Source organism: Eschrichtius robustus, chromosome 1, assembly GCF_028021215.1.
Source record: "Eschrichtius robustus isolate mEscRob2 chromosome 1, mEscRob2.pri, whole genome shotgun sequence".
Taxonomy (NCBI): Eukaryota; Metazoa; Chordata; class Mammalia; order Artiodactyla; family Eschrichtiidae; genus Eschrichtius; species Eschrichtius robustus.
The window spans coordinates 175,194,716-175,217,776 of NC_090824.1; the positions used below are offsets into that span (position 1 = coordinate 175,194,716).

Below are 23,061 nucleotides of genomic sequence, written 5' to 3' on the forward strand. Positions count from 1 at the left end.
CAAGTCTTTTCAGTCATTGACCACACTTTTTTTAAAAATCTATTTATTATTTATTTATTATTTATTTTTGGCTGTGTTGGGTCCTCGTTTCTGTGCGAGGGCTTTCTCTAGTTGCGGCAAGCGGGGGCCACTCTTCATCGCGATGCGCGGGCCTCTCACTATCGCGGCCTCTCTTGTTGCGGAGCACAGGCTCCAGATGCGCAGGCTCAGTAGTTGTGGCTCACGGGCCTAGTTGCTCCGCGGCATGTGGGATCTTCCCAGACCAGGGCTTGAACCTGTGTCCCCTGCATTGGCAGGCAGATTCTCAACCACTGTGCCACCAGGGAAGCCCTGACCACACTTTTTATGAATTAACTGTAAGTCATAAATCTAGAGGAATCATCCAGCCTTTCTTGGTTCATCAGATGCTGTGCTCCCCGAGCGATGCTCTACCACTGGGTGTGGTCCAGCCCCTGGCTTTTGCCCATCTGGGCTCCTGACGTTGACACGAGGCCCTCGTGGAGCCGGGGGAGGTCAGGGAGGGGCTGCCGTTCACCGTGAGCTGGGGCCTTTGCTTTGACCCCTGCACATGGACATGAACTCCTGATTTCAGGGTCATGACCTTCACATCACCATGTCACTTGCTTTCTAGAACGGTGTCCTCGAAGCGAGCCGACTCTGGGACAACATGCGGAAGCTGGGCGAGTGCAAGGAGGAGGCTTACCATATGACGCACGACGGTACGCACGCGCCCGGTCCTGAACCCTGCCGTGGACCCGCCTCATTCCGATTTCTGACTCTTCTGCCCCTTCTTGTAGGCTACTTGAAACTCTGGCAGCTCAGCAAGCCTCTGCTGGCCTCTTTTGACGCCATCTTTGTGGACGAGGCCCAGGACTGTACCCCAGGTGATAAACCATTCAGGACACCAGTAGTCCCAAACACATAGCAACAGTGTTGTGAATGTGTAAGAGGACACGTGTGTGCATAAGTCGATGATTCTTGTCTGTCATGAGGAGGAGCGCGTGACGCTTAGTCATTCAGAAACCCTTTGCTGTCTGACTGGATTTCAGCACTAGTCTCTCCACCCCCACCCCTCACCCAAAGGAGACTTAATTTTCTCTAAATGTTTTGCTTGCGCTATTCTTAAAATATTGGCTGAGCCTAGGTCACCAGATGATTGGGTTGAAACTCATGCGGCGGGGGAAAAGGTAGTCAATTTAGAGTGAACAATTTGTGTTGTGTATTTTTCCAGTGGCTGATAGAAAATAGTGTGACTTGGTAGGTCATTTTGGGGCCTTTAATTATAATATCAGAGAAGATAACTTGCCTCATTTTATATTTGCCTATGTGGTTTCTGATACTCAATAATTTATTCAGGAATAAAAATAATCTGCATTCGTAGGGTTAGAAGCTGTTTCTTTTGTTTGTTATAAAATCATTTCTTTGGATTGAGTGCACCTATGCTGGAGGGAAAGATAACTCTGTTGTCCAGTGTGCAAGCATTTTCATCCTTTTCTGTCTTAAGTTTGGTTTCTTTTTGCTCCGTGGGTTGGTGTCGCTTCAGAGCCCTTACTTTCCATCTTCTTGGTCGCAGCGATCATGAACATAGTTCTGTCTCAGCCATGTGGGAAAATCTTCGTGGGGGACCCACACCAACAGATCTATACCTTCCGAGGTGCAGTCAACGCTCTGTTCACAGTCCCTCACACGCACGTCTTCTATCTCACACAGGTAAGCGCTGTCTTTGCTTCCCAGTCCCCAGACGCGTATATGCACGCAAGCCTTGTGGCTCCCCACCCTGGTTCTCCAGTGTTGACTACTTGCCGGGCCCCGTGTGAGGTTTTTCATGAGGCTCACTGTGTGTAGCAAATCCGTGCCTCTAAGCAGTGGCTCTCCGTGGTTCTCAGGGGGTCTGCAAAGTCAAAACTGTTTTCATAATAGTTATCTGCCTCTTGCAACTATGTTGACATTTGCCCTGATGATGCAAAGTCAGTGGTGAGACTGTGGCTGAGAATCTCGGCTTTGGCACCAGCCGGTCCTAGCAGTTGCCTTATTCTTCACTGCAAGGCACTGAGTCAAAAAAGAAAGCAGGCAGTTCACTAAGAACATCTTTTTTTTTTAAGAATACTATTTTTTTTAATATTTATTTTTATTTATTATCTTCATTGCGGCAAACGGGATCTTCTGGTTGCAGCACGCAAACCCTTAAGTTATGGCATGCATAAGGGATCTACTTCCCTGACCAGGGTTCGAACCTGGCCCCCCCGCACTGGGGGTGCAGAGTCTTACCCACGGGACCACCAGGGAAGTCCCTACTAAGAACATCCTGGATGGCACAGGAAAAATGATTAATTTCATTACTGCAGACCCTTGAGTCCGTCTCTCTCACGGTCTGTGTGATGAAATGGGAAGTAGGATGAAGTCCTTCTGCCCCTGCAGTGTGCTGCTGTCTGACCAGGAGCACTTTTGTGATTGTGTTGTGAGCTCCACCGCTGCTTCTTTCGTTTGTGCTTGAATGAGCAGCTGACGGACCAACTCTGGTTATTCAGACTTGGGGATTTGGCATTTTCTCAAAAATGCATGCTATGAGCTGTGACTTCAAGGAAAACAGCTGACATATGTATTTCCGAAGATAAAATTCTTGCTTTCAAGTGAAATCCAGATTTTGGAAAACTTGTTTCCAGCATGAGCATGGCAACTCCTGGGGCCTTGATTGTCTGGAAAGGCTGTTACATGTTCCTCCCCTTTTCAGCACTCATCTTTGTGAGGCTGTCACACCAGGCTGGATGCAGACAGCTCTGAGATTTGGCTCTCTTCTCTTAAGCTGGGCACTAAAGACATTTGCAAAAATGTAAAAACAGTGCCACTCTCCTCTCTAACTTTTGTTTTGGAAAATACCATTAAAAAAAATTTTTTTTTTTATTTTTTGGCTGCGTCGGGTCTTCGTTGCTGCACGCGGGCTTTCTCTATTTGGCGGTGAGCGGGGGCTACTCTTTGTTGCGGTGTGCAGGCTTCTCATTGAGGTGGCTTCTCTTGTTGCGGAGCACGGGCTCTTGGCATGCGGGTTTCAGTAGTTGCAGCATGAGGGCTCAGTAGTTGCGGCGTGTGGGCTCTAGGGCGCCGCCGTGGGCTCAGTAGTTGTGGCTCGCAGGCTCTAGAGTGCAGGCTCAGTAGTTGTGGCGCATGGGCTTAGTTGCTCCAAGGCATGTGGGATCTTCCCAGACCAGGGCTTGAACCCGTGTCCCCTGCATTGACAGGTGGATTCTTAACCACTGCGCCACCAGGGAAGTCCTGGAAAATACCGTTTTAAAAATATGTTCTGTATGTTATCATGTAATGGGGTTATTGTTATATTGAAATGCACTAAAGTTGCTAATGTGGTAATTGTAGGTAAGTACAACTCACGTAAATGAAAGCGTCTTTGGGTCCTCACTAATTTTTTAAAGTATGAGGAGTCCTGAGACTAAAAGGTGTGAAAACCACTGCATTTAAGAAACTCACTTCTAGTAAGAGGATGTGAGACTGCCAGCGAAAATGCCAGCGTCATCTGAAGTGTGTTCTGTTCTTTTCTAGGAGGCCCTGTAGCCCACTCAGTGACCTTATTTCCTGGAGTTTCCCTTGTTTGCTGTAGTGACTTAGGGTGGCGTCAACCCAGAGGAATTTTTTTTTTTTTTTTTAATTAATTTATTTATTTTTGGGTGTGTTGGGTCTTCGTTTCTGTGCGAGGGCTTCCTCCAGTTGCGGCAAGCGGGGGCCACTCTTCATCGCGGTGCGCGGGCCTCTTCACTGTCGCGGCCTCTCTTGTTGCGGAGCACAGGCTCCAGACGCGCAGGCTCAGCAGCTGTGGCTCACGGGCCCAGTTGCTCTGCGGTATGTGGGATCTTCCCAGACCAGGGCCCGAACCCGTATCCCCTGCATTGGCAGGCAGATTCTCAACCACTGCGCCACCAGGGAAGCCCCAGAGGAATTTTTTTTAATAGACGTTTTTTAGTTTCAGATTTATAGAAGAGTTGAGAAGATAGTATAGAAAGTTCTTACACATCCTACATTCAGTTTCCTTTATTATTCACGTCTTATATTCGTGTGGTACATTTGCTGCAGTTAATGAACTACCGTGGATACATTATTATAAACTAAAGTCCATAGTTTATTCAGATTTCCTTGGCTTTTTACCAAATGTCCTTTTTCTGTTCCAGGATCTTATTCAGGTGACCCCATCTGCATTCAGTTGTCAAGTCTTCTTAGGCTCCTGTTGCCTGTGCTCTGTGGTTTCTCACACTTGTCTTGTTTTTGGACCTTGAAGAGGACTGGTTAGGTGTTTTGTCAGATACCCCTCTATTGGTGATTGTCTGGTGGTTGCACTGATGTTTTGGGAGGAAGGCCTTGGAAGAAAAATTGCCATTTTCATTACAAGGTATTGGGGGCCCATACTGTCAACGTGGTTTATTTATTTATTTATTTATTTAAAAAATGCATTTATTTATTTGGTTGCACTGGGTCTTAGTTGCGGCAGGTGGGCTCCTTAGTTGTGGCATGTGAACTCTCAGTTGCGGCATGCATATGGGATCTAGTTCCCCAACCAGGGATCGAATCTGGGCCCCCTGCATTGGGAGCGTGTAGCCTTACCCACTGTGCCACCAGGGAAGTCCCCCGTCAACACGATTTATAACTGATGATGTTGTCTTGGTCCCCTGGCTGAAGTGGTGCTTGGCAGGTCTCTTCACCGTGAAGTGACTCCCACTGCCACCCCTCCACACTGTGTGCCTTGGAAGGAAGTCACTGCCCTCAGCGCTCACTCGGGAACAAGAGTTGGAGTGTCTACATAGATTATTTGGAATTCTTCTGCAAAGGAGATTTTGTGTCTTCTCTTCCATTTATTTATTCATTTATTTATTTGTGTCAGTATGGACTCGTGGATCTTTATAATTTGAGTTATGGCTCACTTAGAATAGTTCTATAGCAACAAAGTACTGTTTGTTGAAAGTCTTGCTTTCCTTAGGCTGTGTTACTGATATTCACCAAAGTACATAATACTTCATTACCTTAAGTTATAAGTGAATGGAAAAAGGCAATAAGTACCACGAGTTTGGGCAAGAATGGTGTCTTTCCAGCTACAGTGGTCAAGGGATTAGTGTGTCGGGCCTCGTTTTGAAGGCTAAGAAGTTACTGCCATGCAGCACGGCAGGGGGAGGGCAAGGAACACTCAGGAAATGGTGATTAGTCCCGTGGCCGGTTATGTAGGGTTTGAATCGATGTTGAGGGAGCCTCGGGGGGCAGGGAGAGGCCCCCTTCCTCCCTTAATCTTCTGTATAATATATGCTTCTTTGTTAGAGGCAGTTTGGGAAGAACGGTAGATTTGCTTAAAAGAAAAGTTTGCTGCTGGTCTCGGGGAATGAAGGGGCTAAGGCTGTCCAGGCTGCAGGAGTCCTGAAAGTCCACACGTCACCTTTTCTTCGTGGAGTGCTCTTCCTTTTTGTGGCGAGGCACAGGGCTTGATGAACACGTGAGGGAAAGATTCAACTGGCAGAGGGAAGGAGGCCAAGTTGGGGAGGCATGAGGTAGGGGTCTCTGAGCTGCGCTGGGAGCAGTGGTAAGAAAACGACTGTAGAAAACATGGTGGAAGGTTGTCAAGGTTTGGATTTGGGGGCAAGAGATAAAGAAAAGCAGGTAACTCTCAGGTTTCAAGATAGAAAATGCCATTCTGAAAACTTAGAATAGTGATTCTTTGCTTGCCAAGCTCCGGTTCTGTGTAAGTCGGTTTACAGTAGGGAATTTCCAAGTACCCATTCTAGGTCGGGCGAGTCAGAGATGCTCAGTGGGGTTTGGCGAGGCCAGGCCTTGGCGGTGGTAGCAATGCGCTCACGTTCTTCAGGGGGTGTTAACTCCTTTCGTTGTGTTGTTCTCCCACAGAGTTTTAGGTTTGGTGTGGAAATTGCCTATGTGGGAGCTACGATCTTGGATGTCTGCAAGCGAGTAAGAAAAAAGACTTTGGTTGGAGGCAACCATCAGAGTAAGGCTTTCAGTTACTCGTATTTGTTACACAGATTAGCTTCCCTCTTTATCTGGATTTGCCCTAGAGTTTGTGCTCTCTCCCAAAAGGTGGCATTCGAGGTGACACGAAGGGGCAGGTGGCCCTGCTGTCCCGGACCAACGCCAACGTGTTTGATGAGGCTGTCCGGGTGACGGAAGGAGAAGTGCCTGCCCGGATCCACCTGATAGGGGTAAGAGTGAGTTTCTGTTCTCTGGTCTCGCACAGAAACATTGCCAACACACAGAGCCGATGAAAACGGCCCACATATCCAGGCTTACTCTGCACACAGGCATTTGGGTTTGTGACTGTTCCCGAGTCTGCGCTGTGAAGTCCTTCCCCCTGGCCATTCTGGCCCAGTGAGTCCTGTAAAGTCTGGCCCAGCAAGGACTGTGGACCTTTTCCTCCGTTCTTTAAAAAAAAAAAAATGAATGCCCTTCTCACATGTGTGCACGCGGGGCTGCCGGCTGCCTGTGAGTGTCCTGGGGTGTGATGGTCAGTCGTGTAAGACAGGCGAGGTGAGGGCACAGCTGAGAGGTGCCCGGGGCTCCGGATGCAGAGTGGACACTGGTTCTAGCTCTGCTTCTTCACTAACTGTGTGTGGCTTGTGGCAGGCGACTCAGCCCCTCTGTCTCTGGGACAGCGACACTGCCTGTCTCACAGGGAAGCTAGGAGGGTTGAGTGACATGTGTAGGGTGTTTTTAACTCTTGGAAGCAGAGTTTTATGTCTAAGAGACATTCACCCGTTCATCTATGACAGAAATATTTTTCAGGGCCTACTATGTGTAGGCCCTCGGTACATACAGTATGTGAATCAAAATCAAAAGATTTCTGATGCTCCTTTTTTTAATTTATAAAGATTATGTAACCAAGTTACAGAAGTTTTGGAAATTAAAAGGAAAAAAATCACCCTTAATCTCAGTGTTTTATGTAAAAATTCTCATGTTTGCTAATTATTTATGTCTTTGGCCTTATAGTTGTGTATTTTTACACAATTGCATTTAGAGTGTACATAAAAGAGTATGTGTTTTTTACTCCACCCACGAGCATATTTTCTCCCATGTTGCTATTTGAGTGGCTTTACAATACTTCCTCAGTGGATGTAGCATAGTTTAGCCATCTTTGTTACTGTACGGAAATGGTACTGTTGGAGCATCTTCCACGCCGGGCAGGATGTGAACTTGTTCTCTCCCCTCTCTCACTCCCACGTGTGTCATCCCACTTGATCACTTCTGGTTACGTTTTAATCTGTACTGTCTTAGTTTGGTCTCTGTTTGATGTTAATGTTTTATGTGTCCCTTCCCCAAATGATCTAAACCCTTGGAGTGCGGAGCCTTTGTCTCTGTCCTGGGCCCCAGTCAGCGCTCAGTGCATGCCTCCCGGTAGAGGTGGGCTGAACTGGGAGGGTCAGGCCCTCTCCTCCAGGAGCTGACCTTTTAACAAATCCAGTACCTGTAGACAGTCTAGTTCTTTCCTCAGAAGAAACAGCAGCGAGTGTTTGTGCTCCACACTCGGTATTCAGGTCTCATCTGTCTTCTTCGCTGCAGCTGTTTTATATTCCTGGAAGGTAGATGATTTAAATTGCCTTCTTTGACATGAAAGCAACATGCAGCTAGTTCTTGCCTTTTTTTTTAAACGTAGGAGAAGTCTGAGGGAGCAGCCAGAGCTTAGCACTGGGTCATCCCGAGTTTGCGGGCTGCGTTGTAGCCTCTGCTTTTGTGCGTGATGAAGGTTCCCACTCGCTGTCTTTATGCTTTGGGTGCAATTTGACATCTGTTTCCAAAAAGAGCGTCTTATTTCAAAATCCCACCTCTATGTTTGCTTTACTTTGTCCTGTTAACAACAGTAACAAAAATAAAACAAAAAATTAAAAACAACAAAACACCAAAAAATCCCACCGAAAAACTTTTTCAGGGGATTAAATCATTTGGATTGGACAGAATCATTGATATTTGGACGCTTCTTCAGCCGGAGGAAGAACGGAAGAGACGTGAGTATCCTCCTTGCTGCGTGGGGTGGACGCAGGCACCACAGTGGCGGGGTGGAGGCGGGTGGGCAGATTCTGAGTCAGTTCTCGTTTGCTCTGGAGGCGCCGGTGTGGCTTCTTCTCATCAACAGTGGGATGCCGGAGACCTCCTGTTTTCAGAGGCACCGATGGCTCTTTCTAGACCCTTTTCTCAGGAGTCTAAGTTTCTCTCTCACACTGGCCCCTAGGCCGTCTTCCCCACCATCTTTCTGTCTGCCCGGGCGACCTCACACACCGAGACTTCAGCATGGGCCCCACGTGATCCTTTTCTAACATTTCTGTAGCGCTTTCGTTGTTTCATTACTGCGCAATTTCGAATCCCTGAGAAGCAGACAAGGATGTCAAAGGCAGGGCTCTTGACCCTGAATTTGGAGCTGGAGGGGCTGTGGCACAGGTCACTGCGCTGACTTGCCCAGGCGCTCGCGGCAGGTTAGTGATGCCGTCGAGCCTGGACCTGGGTCTCCAGCTCTGAGACCGTTCGTTTATCATGTGGTCAGTTAGGAGTGCATGTTGGCGCAGCCTGTGTCACCTTGACCCCTACGCATGTTCCCTCTAGGAAACCTCGTCATTAAAGACAGGTTCATCAGAAGGTGGGTGCACAAAGAGGGCTTCAGCGGCTTCAAGCGGTATGTGACTGCGGCCGAGGACAAGGAGCTGGAAGCCAAGATTGCGGTCGTGGAGAAGTACAACATCCGGATTCCAGAGCTGGTGGAAAGGATAGAGAGATGCCACATAGAGGACTTGGACTTCGCAGGTGAGGGACACGGGGGCTCTTCACTTCCCCCTGGGGGCGGGGGCAGCCGGCCTCCCTCGCCTCTTGCCAGCGTGGACATCACGGGTGACCAGGGGCGGCTGTGTCAGCGGAACAAGGCTGCTGTTCTTCTGTGGCCCCTTTATTTCTGTTCTACTTCAGCCCGTAGAAGGGGCTCCCGAGTCCCATCTCTGCTACTGGGTGACCCTGGGCAAACCCCAGCCTCTTCTGGGCCTCTGTCTCCTCGTGCGTAGGAAGCAGGCGGTGGGCAGCCGCCGTGAGCTCTGGACTGGGACTCGGCCGTGTTCGCAACACCTGCAACAAGTTTCGACTTTCCCCTCGTCTTCTTTTTGTCTCTCTCTTTTTTTTCTGACTGAGGTTTCCTCTTTCCCCCTTTTTCTGCAGAGCCGCACCCAGGCAAGAAAACGTAATTAGCGTTTTGGGAGTGTGGTGGGAAGTGTAAGCTTTTCTCCTCTTTCCTTTCTTTCCCCGTCACCCCCTCATCTGCCCGTCCGCTGTGTTTCTGTTCCAGAGTACATCTTGGGCACTGTGCACAAGGCCAAAGGCCTGGAGTTTGACACTGTGCATGTCCTGGATGATTTCGTGAAAGTGCCTTGTGCTAGGCACAACCTTGCTCAGCTGCCCCACTTCAGAGTCGGTAAGGAGACCGCTGGCGCCTCACTGCAGGGCTGCCTTGCTTTTTCTTGGACGGTGTGGCTTCTTGGAAGGATCCTTCTAGAACAAGAAAATCCTCCTGCTCCTAAATTTGTTGTTCTTAGACTGTGTATTTAGAAAAACTGAGCCTCCAGGGTCCACCTCCCTCAGGGCTGCTCGGAGGGCAGCTGTGTTTATTGCATCCTGTTTAACCTGCACCAGCTCTTCAGCTGTGGGTTTTTCCCCACCAGACAGAAGTTCTAAAACATACAGTTTACCTGCTCACCAAGGTGTTTTTTCTTTAATTAATTCTCCTTTTTATTAAAGAGGCCCGAAAATCATACAAGGGGTTAGTGTAAGCACTCTATCATTTGTCTGCATTTGTATCAGTTTATACTCAAGGCTACCTGTTAAACTCTAAGCATCTAACTAAGTATCAGTGCTGTTGTTTTGGTTTTAAGTCCTAGAATAAAACCATTTGACATTTTCCCGCAAACAGACAAACAAAAGCTCTCTGTTAGTCATGGAGTCAAAATTTGAGTGTTCTGTGCCCCTAGTCTGTTAGGGTTTTGTTTGTTTTCGGAGTTGGCGTTTGTAGGAAAATTTCGCTTATAAAGCTAGCAAATCCTGAGGGTTTTTTGGGGCGATGGGGAGTAGTAAACTTGTTTTTTTGGCTGTGTTGGGTCTTCGTTGCTGTACGAGGGCTTTCTCTAGTTGCGGTGAGCGGGGGCTGCTCTTTGTTGTGGTGCACGGGCTTCTCCTTGCAGTGGCTTCTCTTGTTGCGGAGCATGGGCTCTAGACGCACAGGCTTCAGTAGTTGCAGCACGTGGGCTCAGTAGTTGCAGCACAAGCTCTAGGGCATGTGGGCTTCAGTAGTTGCAGCACGTGGGCTCAATAGTTGCGGCATGTGGGCCCTAGAGCACGCAGGCTTCAGTAGTTGAGGTATGTGGGCTCAGTAGTTGTGGCGCAGGCTCTAGGATGCATGGACTTAAGTAGTTGTGGCGCATGGGTTCAGTAGTGTGGCTTGTGGGCTCTAGAGCACAGGCTCAGTAGTTGTGGTGCACGGGCTTCAGTTGTTGTGGCTTGTGGACTCGAGCTCAGGGTCAGTAGTTGTGGTGCATGGGCTTAGTTGCTCCACGGCATGTGGGATCTTCCCGGACCAGAGATCGAACCCGTGTCCCCTGCATTGGCAGGCGGACTCTTAACCACTGCGCCACCAGGGAAGGCCCGAGTAGTAAACATTTAGATGAGAATATAAATTTCTGTAAGCAGGCTTCTGTGTTGATATTTTTTTTCTCTTTGCTTTCTTCAGAGTCGTTTTCTGAGGATGAGTGGAATTTGCTGTATGTAGCAGTAACTCGCGCCAGGAAGCGTCTCATCATGACCAGGTCACTGGAGAACATCTTGACTTTGGCTGGGGTAAGAGGACAGCACGAGTTAATTTAACAACGTCCAGATTTTACTGGGTTTGAATAAGGGATCAGCCAACCTGGGGCCTTCGAGGCTTTTGGTTGGGGGTCTGCATCAGAAGAGAGGGGCTTCTCTTTCTTGGGTGCTTGGAGGCCGATTGCCAGTGGGGGAGGGTCCTTCCTAACCACAGAAACAAAATCCTGGGTTCTTTTCTACATTATTTCCTGAGTCAGTTTTAAAAGTTCTTTTTAAAATACCAACCGCGCCCATGTCTTTGGTAAGTTCTCCCTGCTCAGTTAGCGCTCAGCACTCTTAGGGAAGAACAGCAAGAGTGTTCTCTGTGTCTGCACGTCCTCTTCCCGCTCCCTGGTCCCTTTTGAACTGGTAGACTCCAGACTTGGACAGAATGTGTCCTGCCAGGGAGAGCGAGTGTTCAGGTACCTGTCCTTGTCCCTGGTGAGAAGCAGGAAAGTGTCAGCCCTTCCTCTTTACCCCTCACAGACCAGCCCCCTCCCCCACCCCCTCATTTCCACGTCTTTTCTGCCTTTCAAGGTCTGGAGGATAAGCTGTTCAGTTTTTTCAACCCTCTTGGGTTGAAACTAGAACAGAAATTTGAGCTAATGGTTACTACTTCGTCTGTCTTTCCCTGAACCAAAGATTCTTAAGCCTGAAACGTAAAACTTACACGTAAAAGGGACTGTAAATATTCTTTTTTTTTTTTTTTTCTTTTGGCTGTGCTGCATGGCTTGTAGGATCTTAGTTCCCTGACCAGGGATTGAACCCTGCATTGGAAGTCTTAACCACCGGATCGCCAGGGAAGTCCCTATAAATACTCTTTTTTCCTTAGCCGTCTCCAAAACGTGTGAGGTTTCGTACAGTAGGAAGATTTAGTCCAAGTGCCGCAGTGCGTGTTCTCTCAGAGGTGAGAACATTGGGAGCCGTGGAATCTCAGCTTTGCTGCTGACGGCTTGGGACCTGGGCTGGGGGAGATGGAGGGCAGTGGTCCTTTTTAGTAAGTGGTGTCCACAGTCTCAGAGTTGGTAAGTGGTGGTAACACAGAACCCTGATGCTCACAATTGAATATCTGTTGAGCGTCTGATGTGTTCCAAGTGCGTGTCTAGGCCCTGAGGGTGTGATAGTGGGCAGGAGAAATTCCTCCCCTCACAGAGCCTGAGTTCTAGGATGAGAGGTAGACGGTAAACAAGTTAGCAAATAGCATTTCTCTTCACATTCTTGAGGAAGAGTGTGTCAGCGCTTAAAAGGGAGAAATTGCAGATGAATACTCTGTATGACCTGTCGTGGCAGCAAAAGCTTCTTGCTTGAGACTGATGCCCTTGCATTTTTATCGCACTTTTCTCTGAACCCTCTCTGGCATTTGTCTTCCATGCCTCTCTAAGACAGGCCTGTTTGGCCATAGAATGTTGCTGGAATTTGAAGTCAGCTGCATGCTTCCCCAGCAGCTTTGCTTCGCCTGGCCCTCGCTGTGTGTAACAGCTAATGTGTCAGTGCTTAGAACTGTTAAGCCTTTTTCTTTGGCTGCACCCTTGGTGGCACCTGGGTCACCCAGTGGGGTTTCCAGAGAGGACTTAGAGCAGAGTGCTGCCATCTCTTTCTGTCAAGGGCCAGACGGTAAATATCTGAGGCTTTGCAGGCCTGCAGTTTCTGCTGCATCTTCTCAACTCTGCCACCACAGCAAAGAGAGCCGTGGGCCATCTGTTAACAAATGGTGGGCCACGTCCCAATAAAACTTTATTGACAGCAGCAGACGCTGGTCTGGATTTGGCCCCTGGTTGCAGTTTGCTGACTCCTAGTGTAGAGATAAGCACGGCTTTTTTTAACCTCTAAAACCAGTACCCTAGGGAGTGAAGTAGGAGAGTAATTTTTATGTACAAATAATCTGTACCTACTGTGTGAGTTTTTGCGTAAACTTTGATCATAAGTAATTTTTTTTAGAACCTGTAGTATGGTTTTCTTGTAGAACCTGTGTTATGGTAGTGGTTAGATCTGTAACAAAAGCACGTTGTCACATCCGTGACTTTTAATGGAGGTCTTGTAGAACAGTGATATCATTTCACAACATGGGCTACATAAGGAAAATTTGGAGGCTTTTAAAGTTGAGAAAATGGTATATCGAATTCCCATGTACAAATCACCTCTGTATATTTGGAGTCCACGTCTCTAAAACACCATGGACCTTTCTCTCGTAACCACGGTCCCATTTTATATCTTATAAAATTTATGGTGGTTCCATATGGGCTCTACTACCCATTCTGCAGTCATACTTTTATGATTATCTCAGAAATGTCTTTTTACAGTTGATTTGTTCAAATTAGGACCCAAACGCATGTTTGGTTATAAGGTCTTTTAAGCTTCTTAATTTAGAGCAGCCCAGGACCCCCTGCGTCCTTTCTGATGCTCCTGTCTTTTTGTGGAAACCGAGTTGGTTGTCCCCCAGAACATCTCCCATTCTGGGTTTGTTCTGCTGTCCCCCGCCCTGGGCTCCCCATCACTGGAAGTCACTGCAGGGGCATGACTGGATTTGGGTCTAACTGTTCTGGCCAGAATCCTCCATGGGGGGGTGGGCAGGGGGCTTTGCTTTGTGTTGCATCCCATCAGGAGGCAGTGATTTCAGATTCTCTCCCTCTTAGTGATGCTCAGACTGTTCACCTTTTTAGTAGACAGAGCTAGGAAATCCGTATTTTTGAAAAGAAAAATCAACAGTTCTGATTATTATCATACTGATAATTCCAATTGCAATTTTTAATTTAAACTTCTTATTGTTAAACATGACACAAATGTATAAAACACACAGGCGGGTGCAACTAGGCGTGAGGTGGGCGTCCATCCAGGTCAGGAGAGTGGGTCTGCCAGCTGTCCCCGCTGCCTTCCTGGTGGCCTGCCAGCACACCCACCCCACCCCCATCCCCGGGAGTAGCCACCGCCCCAGCTGTGACCACGAGCACTTCCTCACTTTTCCTCAGAGTGTTTTGCCGAGTGTGCACCACGGACAGTGAAAACCTTTTCTTCACCTGCTGTCCTTCTGCTCCCGTTTTGTGAGGCTGCCCTGTGTGCGCACTGTCGGAGCCGGTGGCCAATTACATTTATAAACCTCATCACTTGTGGTTCTCCAGCCCAATCAGATTTAACCTTTAAGGATTTTTACTTCTTTTAAACGCTTGAATCTTTTCTCTTACACTGAAAATCTTGGTTCCGAACAGTATTTATTACTTACTTATTTACACTACGCTGTGTATAAAAGTTTTAAAGTAATACCAGTATTACTGTTGGCAGAATACTGTATGGAATTTAAGATTTCCTACCAGCTCTGTTTCCCCACATTCCACTGAGGATGTGCAGTCAGAACAGCATGTTCTGAAGGTGCCTGAGATGAGTCTTTTCCCCTCTGTGTGGTTTGATCACCAGTTTAATTGCAGACAGATATGTTTCTTTGTCTACACTTCCTAAAAGAATTGCTTTCCTGCTTGATTATCTTTTTTGAATGTATAAAACTTACATTTTCAAAGTGAAAACTTTGTAACAGGTGTATCCCCAAGAAGTCTCATTCCCTCCCTGTCTCCTGCAGACTTTCTCTCCCTCCATTGTTGATAGCTAGTTTTTATTTATTTATTTATTTTGGCTGCGTTGGGTCTTCATTGCTGCGCGCGGGCTTTCTCTAGTTGTGGCGAGCAGGGGCTGCTATTCGGTGTGGTGCGCAGGCTTCTCATCGCGGTGGCTTCTCTTGTTGTGGAGCAAGGGCTCTAGGCACGCAGGCTTCAGTGGTTGCAGCACGCGGACTCAGTAGTTGTGGCATGTGGGCCCTAGAGCACGTGGGCTTCAGTAGTTGCGGCAAGCGGGCCCTAGGTCGCAGGCTCAGTAGTTGTGGCACACGGGCTTAGTTGCCCTGCGGCATGTGGGATCTTCCCAGACCAGGGATCGAAGCCGTGTCCCCTGCATTGGTAGGCAGATTCTTAACCGCTGTGCCAACCAGGGAAGTTCCAATAGCTAGTTTTTAAAAATTAGTTTTTGATTTATCCTTCAGTATTTCTTTTTGCAAATAGGTATATATGTATTCTTCTGTTCTCCTTTTTCGCAGAAAGTAGCATTCTGTAATATTCTGTACCTCATTTTGTCACTGAGAAATAGACATGGAAATCACTCTTTATCAGTTTCTTTTTTTTTTTTTAATACATCTTTATTGGAGTATAATTGCTTCACAATGTTGTGTTAGTTTCTGCTGTATAACAAAGTGAATCAGCTATATGCACACACGTATCCCCATATCCCCTCCCTCTTGCGTCTCCCTCCCACCCTCCCTATCCCACCCCTCTAGGTCGTCACAAAGCACCGAGCTGATCTCCATGAGCTGTGCAGCAGCTTCGCACCAGCCATCCATTTTACATTTGATAGTGTGTGTGTCAATGCTACCCTCTCACTGCGTCCCAGCCTCCCCTTCCCCCCTGTGTCCTCAAGTCCGTTCTCAACGTCTGCATCTTTATTCCTGTCCTACCACTAGGTTAGTCAGTACTATTTTTCTAGATTCCATATATATGTGTTAGCATATGGTATTTGTTTTTCTCTTTCGGACTTACTTCACTCTGTATGACAGAGTCTAGGTCCATCCACCTCACTACAAGTAACTCATTTTCATTCCTTTTTATGGCTGAGTAATATTCCATTGTATATACGTGCCACATCTTCTTTATCCATTCGTCTGTCGATGGACATTTAGGTTGTCTATGGAAACAGCCACAGCTATTACAATAGCCAGCCATGTCCTGGCTATTGTAAATAGTGCTGCAATGAACATTGTGGTACATGTTATCTTTTTCAGTTATGGTTTTCTCAGGGTTATATACCCAGTACTGGGATTGCTGGGTCATATGGTAGTTCTGTTTTTAGTTTTTTAAAGAAGCTGCATACTGTTCTTCATAGTGGCTGTATCAATTTACATTCCCACCAACAGTGCAGGAGGGTTTCCTTTTCTCCACACCTTCTCCAGCATTTATTGTTTCTAGATTTTTTGATGCTGGCTCTTTATCAGTTTCTAAAGCTCTTTCTCCTTTTTACAGCTGAGTAGTATTCACTGTGTCCATTTATCATGATTTATGTAGCTCCTCACTGATGGATAGTGGGTTCTTTCCAATCTTTTGCTTTTAAAACTAATACCACAATGCATAATCTTATGCACAAGTCATTTTTTGTTTTTGCCAGTGCTTCTTGGGGATACATTCTATAGTCTAAATTTCTGGGTCAAGGGTAAATGGATGTGTCATTTTTCTAGATATTGCCAAATTCATCACATGGATTTTATACCTTAGAGTCCCACAAGTTATGTATTAGAGTCTAATAGGCTTTTTAAAACTAACTGGAAGCTTATCAGTTGGTCACTGCATATATTTTATGGGGAAAATGAATTTTCTCCATGGAAAAAAGAACATGGACTCTAGAGAAATACTTCTCCCTTACTGAGGCTGGGCTGGGAAACATCTGTTGGCCCACAGGGGGACTCTGAGGAAGCCCCAGAAATATTGCCCGTTTGCATGACTAGATGTTTCTAAGTCTGAAGGACCTTGCGTGAGGACTTCTGCTTTTTCTTCATCACAGCTGCAATATGAATCAATTTGGGGACATCCTGTTTCAGAAGTGGCTAAGTCCACCCTCAGCTCATGGGGGATCTTGGAGGCTCTGGAGGGGGAGAGGAGGGTAGTCACTGGAGAAGGTGAAAGCAAGTCGTGCCTGGTGAGGATTTAGAACAGAAGGGAGCCCTTGTTTCCTGCTACCTTGTCACCTGTAGGGTGACGAGCCATCCTGGTCTCCCCTGTAACCAAGAGTAGGGCAGGCAGACTCCTTTTTCTCTGACCCCCTTAGAAAATCTAGGTAAACACCTTTTGTTTCTTTAAGTTTTAAGGAAGCGAGGGGATCATTACATTATTGAATTATTAAATGACGTGGAGTTATGCTGGTTGCTCAGAGACGCTTCTCAGCCTCAGCATCTTGGATTCTGAACCCAGCGCTCACGGGCCTCTCCTTAGAACAGGGCCTGCACAGTCAGCCCTCGGTGCGCGTTTGTGGGATGCGGGATGCGGGACAGCAGCATCCCCTCCTGTTGTGAGGCTTTGCGGGGCCGATTGTACAGATCCGGGTCAGACTGGCTCCTCCACGTGGGCGCTCTGAGACCTTGGCAAGTTAATCATCGCTCTGTACCTCTGTTTCCTAGTCTGTAATACTGGCAAAATGGCGATCACCGCACCTCAGAGGAGGCGGTTAGAGAAGGGTTGTGATGAGCTGATGAGATAGCTGCGTTACGCTCGATTGGGAGCAGTGTCGGGGTCCTCAAAGACGGCTACTTGTCTTTGAGACGCTGACCTCCAGGGGCAGGGGCCGAGGGAGGCCTGGCATTTAGGAGGAGATTAATAAGCAGGACATATAATAGTAAATCATAAAACAGGTAAATCTGATTGCATCGAGATGTAAAGCTTCAGTGTGATAAAGTAATAGCTAACATATAGTTAACCCTTAAAAAAAACATCTTTTGTGATGCAGTTGTTGTTTTGCCAGTTTTACTGATAAGGAAGCTGAGGCACAGAGTAGAGTCACTTGCCCAAAGGTGCACTACCCCAAAGGGGTAGACTGGGCTGTGAACTGAGGTGAGTCTGCAGGGCCTGTGCCCTTCACTGTGCCGGCTGCTGCTTTGCATGAAGTTAAAAGACCCGTCACGGAGTGGAGGGGACGCTTCCCCCATCTGTCCTGCATGTGCTTACTGAGCGCAGCTGTACTCTGGGCACAGTGCTGAGGTCGTGGGCACGAGCCAAGCATAACTCTGCCCTCCTGGAGCTTATGTGATTGTGGAAAGGAGGACCCACACGGTCATAAAGAACCACACATTCCTGAGACACAGGCAACCTAGTGGGTAAATGAGCAAAGGAAGCCCCAGGGGCCAGGGAATCTGTTAAAAAATATATATTTATGCAACCTCCTTGATGGTCAGGGAAATGCAACCTAAAATTGTCCGATGGGTGAGAATGAAGAAGTCTGTCCTTTCAGATTCTGGCCAGGATGGTGGGGGGTGGGCACTGGTTCTCAAAGTGTGGTCAGGGGAACCTTCTGGGAACCTTTCACAACACACACTGTACGTGTACTCCGTGCTCTTCTCATAATACTGGGTAGTTACTTGCCCTTTTCCCTCAGTGCTCTCACAAGTGTACAGTGGAGTTTTCCAGAGGCCACATGGCATGTCGTCACCACAGATTGAACCCAGAGGCAGAGATGGGAGCCCAGTTGCCTTCTTTTAAGCCGGACATGAAAGAGATTTGCAAAAATGTATAGCAATGCTACTCTTCTCGTTAAGATTTTTTTTTTTTTTAAATAAAAACCCTGCAATTATTTGAGCCATTATTTAAGTGTTACAGGCAGTAGAACACAATGCCTAATTGACATATTAGCTGTCCAGTCTGTTTATTTACTTTTATTGAGCTGGTTTGTTTTCATGGTACCCTTTTTTTTTTTTTCTTTTTTCTTTTTTGGCTGCACTGCACGGCGTGTGGGATCTTAGTTCCCCAACCAGGGATTGAACCCACGCCCCCTGCATTGGAAGGCAGAGTGTTAACCACTGGACTGCTAGGGAAGTCCCTTGTTAAGGTTCTTTTCAATACAGTTGTTTTTCATAAAAATATACAGGTTAACATATGATAGGTTTATTATGTTATGTTTTAGATGAATTAATAAACATTTAAAAATGTTTGGGACTTCCCTGGTGATGCAGTGGTTAAGACTCCAGGCTCCCAATGCAGGGGGCCTGGGTTCGATCCCTGGTCAGGGAACTAGATCCCACATGCGTGCCGCAACTAAGAGTTCACATGCCTCAACTAAGGAGCCCATGAGCTGCAACTAAGACCCGGCACAACCAAAAAAAAAAAAGTTTAAATTTCTAATCAGGTAGACATTAGTAGCTATAACTCATGGAAGCAATACTTCTTTGGAGCCTTTAATGTTTATTAGTGTAAAGGAGTCGGGAAACCAAAATGTTTGAAAACCGCTGCTCTGCAGTAGGGTTTTTCCAACTGTAGATTGCAATTTATTAACGATTTAGGAACCTAGTTAGTGGGTTATGATGATCTTTTAAAAAAAAAGGGAAGTGGAGTAAAGTCTAAAGGAGGAATCAGTCCACAGCATGTGAGGTTACATACTATTTTGTGAAACTGATTTCAGTCTTTTATACATACATGTGTGTGTATGTAGAATTGTAACGCTGAGTGGGTTTCTTGGCGTGGATCAGGGTCAGAAAAGGTAGAAAGCCCTGGAGGACCTCTTGCATGTGTGGGCGGGAAATCATGTACAAGGATGTTCATTGCTGCGTTGTTGGAAATAATCTGGTAACAACATCAGTCTCCACACAAAGGGACTGTCTTAATAAAATGTGGGAGAGTGAGATGATTGAATCCTGTATAGCACTTAAAAGAAATGTACTAGATGAGAAGCAAACTAACAGTATAACACTTATGTAAATAAATACCTATAAGATGACACCTTATGTTCTTAGAAATATACATTAAGTGTAAAGCCAGTTTAGAATGGATTGGAAAGGATGCATGCCAGATTCATGATGTTGCTTTCCCCTAGGGAGGGAACGTGTTGACAGATGGGCAAAGAGGACTCCAAGAAAATCTCTAATTTTATTTTAGAAAGGATTTCCCACAGTTAGATTGGCAGGAACACTAGTGTTCATATATTTTCTGTTCTTTCCTAAAACAGGTAGCCAGATCCTGAAAGAGAGAAAAACCACATAAATCAGAACCTTGGACACGGATTTTGCAAAAATTGGATAAATAGCCAGTTGTAATCCAGAAAAACATGAAATCATAATTATTTTGTCAGCAAGTATTTGCAGTCTTACTGGTATGCCAGAACCTTATTAACCTCCTGTGGAGTAGCAGCAGACCAGACCCTGGTCCCTGTTCTCATGGCATTTCCCGTCTGGCGTTTGATCTGGGTGCCCACTGTGTGCAGCCGCTAAGCACTTAGCTCTCGGTGTTGTGTGTCTTCCTCACAGCAGCCGGGTGTAGTGGGTGCTGGCTTCTGTGTGTTTTACAGATGGAGAAACTGGGGCTTAGAGAGGTTGAGTGTTTGCCCCCTAGGACAGCCAAAGGTTTGTGAGATGGTAATGGGCAGGATTGATATGGGCAGGTCTTTTAAGCTGATCTGTAAAGAGAATATACAAGTCATCCTTAATGATTCAGGGACAGGTCAGCCTAAGGTAAAATCCAGAAATAGTCCTGAAATATCATTATAGCCAACAGTTTCACATTTGTCCATTAAACCTTTCTTTTTTAAACTGGCCATCTTAGCAAGAATCCAGCTAGACTGGATCCAGCCGTGAGTGTTCTCTTGGAGACGGTGTTACAGGCAGGAAGAAGGTAGAGAAACGGAGGGAAGATGCAGGGGTCAGTGCTCTTCTCATTCCGGGACTTGTGCAAGGTCTACAGAGTGTTGACAGCCCTCAACTGTTGGGGTGTCCAAGTAGGAAGTGGCAGAGGCATTGCTGTGACTCTTGTCCTCACTGTTTCCTTCCCAGGAGTACTTCTTGCAAGCAGAGCTGACGAGTAATGTTTTGAAGACAGGCGTGGTCCGCTGCTGCGTGGGGCAGTGCAGCAACGCCATCCCCATGGACACCGTGCTCACCATGCGGAAGCTGCCCATCACCTATGTACGTGTCTCGGCCGTGACCTCTGCTCTCCGTAGGATTTAGTTTAGTCGTCTGTGTGCCCATCTGGGTTGTGGGTGAGGGAGGTGAAGGGGAAGCTCGTCCGATCCTTCCACGAGGAAGGCCCGGAGGTGTCCGGTGGGCCTCAGTGTCACAGACGTTGGACACAGTGGGGCCAGGCTGGGTGACCACAGTCTGGGAGGTGGGCTTGTGTGGACACTCAGGTGAGGACTGTTTACCTGGAGGCCCAGTTAGGTTTTTCTTGGCTCTTCATCCCTCGCCTTGATACGTTCTGGGGGATTTGATAGAGCAGAGTCCACCCTGGGTGCTTGTGCTGTGGGAGGTACGGCCTCAGGGCCACACGGGCGGGTCTGAAAGCATCAGTCATAATGGCGGCACTGGTGGTGGTTGGTTCACGCTTCTTGGTGGGAAACGCTTGCCCTTCAGTTGTTCCCCCCGCTCCCTTTTTCTCATCCCGCCCTGCAGAGCAACAGGAAGGAAAACAAGGGTGGGTACCTGTGCCACTCATGCGCGGAGCAGCGCATCGGGCCGCTGGCCTTCCTGACTGCCTCCCCTGAGCAGGTGCGCGCCATGGACCGCACCGTGGAGAACATCGTGCTGCCCCGGCACGAGGCCCTGCTCTTCCTCGTCTTCTAAGGTGCAGGGAGCTCTCTCCACCGGCCAGGATGCTGGGTAGACTCCTGCCCCCGTGGACGGCGGCATGGGGGCTCCCTCCCCGAGACCGGACTCACTCACAGAGCATTTTCCGAGGAAGATGAAGCCGACTGGAGCTGGACTTGCCGTGTCTCCACCCCTGGAGGTAGCCAGACCCCACTGCCCCTCCTCCACGCCAGCAGGCTGGGGATGCAGGGGATGGTCTTTTGATAAAAAAAAAAAAAAAAAAAAAAAAGAAAAAGGAAAATTATGTATTTAAACTTTTATTACAAGGTTTCGATTAAATAGGCATTGTAGCACTGGCGTTCCACGGTGTGACAGCCCCTGCCTTCAGCCCTGCTGTTTCTGGACTTTCTCCTTTTCTCCGCTTACCCTTTTCAAAGCTCTGTAACTGCTCACAGTGCACACCAAGCAGAGTAGGAGGCTTATTGTCCAGGGTGACAACTAATGCATCAAAAATGAGATTTTTTTCATGCTGTGGGGAATCACGCATGTATAAGACACAGGGTGCAACTTTGTCATCACGGGGTTCACAGGCTGAACAGGGAGGCAGCATGACATATAACAAGACAAGTACAAAGTGACACTAGCTAGACGCCTTGTGTTCCCACAGGTAGAACGGAAGACCAGAAATACTTGAGAGGGAGCCGGAGTAGGCCAGCCACGTTGGGGGGAGACAGGAGCAGGTGGAGATGGGCAGCTGGTACCTAGTTCACTGCCTGGGGATGCTGGGTGGATGTCGTAATAAAGCTGTTCTTATAGAGACCAGTGGAAAAACCCACGTCGCTTAGCCGTACATGGATCTGGTTTTTTACATTTTTGCCATGCAGCACTTCAGGGATGCAGATGGCAGGTGAGGGCATTGCCCAGAGAGCTCACCAGCTAGTGTCTGAGCCCAGTCAGCGGAGTGGAGAGCAGACTCCTAGCCTCATTGTTGCAGCCGCCCCTAACCTCTCCCACGGCAGGCCTCTAGTGGAGTTTAGCGAGCAGGCCGGTGAGTAAAGCAGGGGTGCTGTTGGATCGGGCTGGGGTTCTTGGAAAGGGTGAGGGACACGTTAACGTCTGCATATGGCAGAGAATTCACAGAACGGGCCCTGAAGACAGAGGTGGGACGGGGTGCTTTCATCTGCTCCGCCGGCATTCCTGGCCTGGCCTCACCTCATGTGGTGCTTTTGGTTAACTCAGAGCAAAACAGCACATGAAAGGAAACGGTTTGGATTTGGAGGTCACAGTGCTCAGAGTCGTTCAAAAGAGGGGTTTGTGGGGGTGGGTGGCAAGAGGGGCCGTGAACACGTTTTCTGGAAATCTGCTTTTACCAACCAGAGGGGAAGCAACTTATTTATTGGGGAGAAGTCATGAATTCCCTAGGCCTTCTCAGAGCACCTGATGTGGGGCAGGGCCCTGGTCGCGGGCGTCTGCAGTCAGCCGTGGTCCTGACTCGGAGAGGTGACAGTAAGAAGTGTGATGGGTGTGGGGTGTTTGGAGGCGGGCCGCTCGGGTGTGGGGCAGAGGGCGTCCGGAGAGGGGGCCGCACTGCTGCTCTGGGGCGGGAGGGGTGTCTCTCTCAGAGGGGAGGTCGGAGGACCACCAAAGCAGGTGGTGCTGGAGCTGTTTTTAATAATGGGGTGAGTCGTTAGCTATTAAAGAAGAAAAGAATATTCTAGAAAGAAGGAACAACATGAAGGTGTTGGTGGTCATGGCACTACCAGGGCAAAATGTCAGCACTAGTATTTTGGTACTTATTTTAAAAAATTATAGGATCCAGGAATTGATGCTGGTACTTTATTTTTTAAGTGTTAAGAATTTCTAAAAAATCAGTAAAATCAAATGGTTGGTGT

General features: G+C 47.7%; 1 protein-coding gene across 1 annotated transcript in view; it reads left to right on the forward strand.

Annotated features, from left to right (window-relative positions):
* The window catches only part of FBH1 (F-box DNA helicase 1), a 47,232-nt gene extending 24,504 nt beyond the window's left edge, over nt 1-22,728 (forward strand). The window contains exons 11-21 of the mRNA XM_068559895.1: nt 632-719; nt 798-884; nt 1,574-1,710; nt 5,890-5,989; nt 6,079-6,200; nt 7,922-7,997; nt 8,590-8,787; nt 9,317-9,442; nt 10,751-10,857; nt 20,420-20,551; nt 21,035-22,728. Coding sequence (XP_068415996.1) covers nt 632-719; nt 798-884; nt 1,574-1,710; nt 5,890-5,989; nt 6,079-6,200; nt 7,922-7,997; nt 8,590-8,787; nt 9,317-9,442; nt 10,751-10,857; nt 20,420-20,551; nt 21,035-21,205 — 1,344 coding nt within the window. The 3' untranslated portion in view covers nt 21,206-22,728. The remainder of the gene's footprint in view (nt 1-631; nt 720-797; nt 885-1,573; nt 1,711-5,889; nt 5,990-6,078; nt 6,201-7,921; nt 7,998-8,589; nt 8,788-9,316; nt 9,443-10,750; nt 10,858-20,419; nt 20,552-21,034) is intronic.
* Nucleotides 22,729-23,061: the final 333 nt, after the last annotated feature.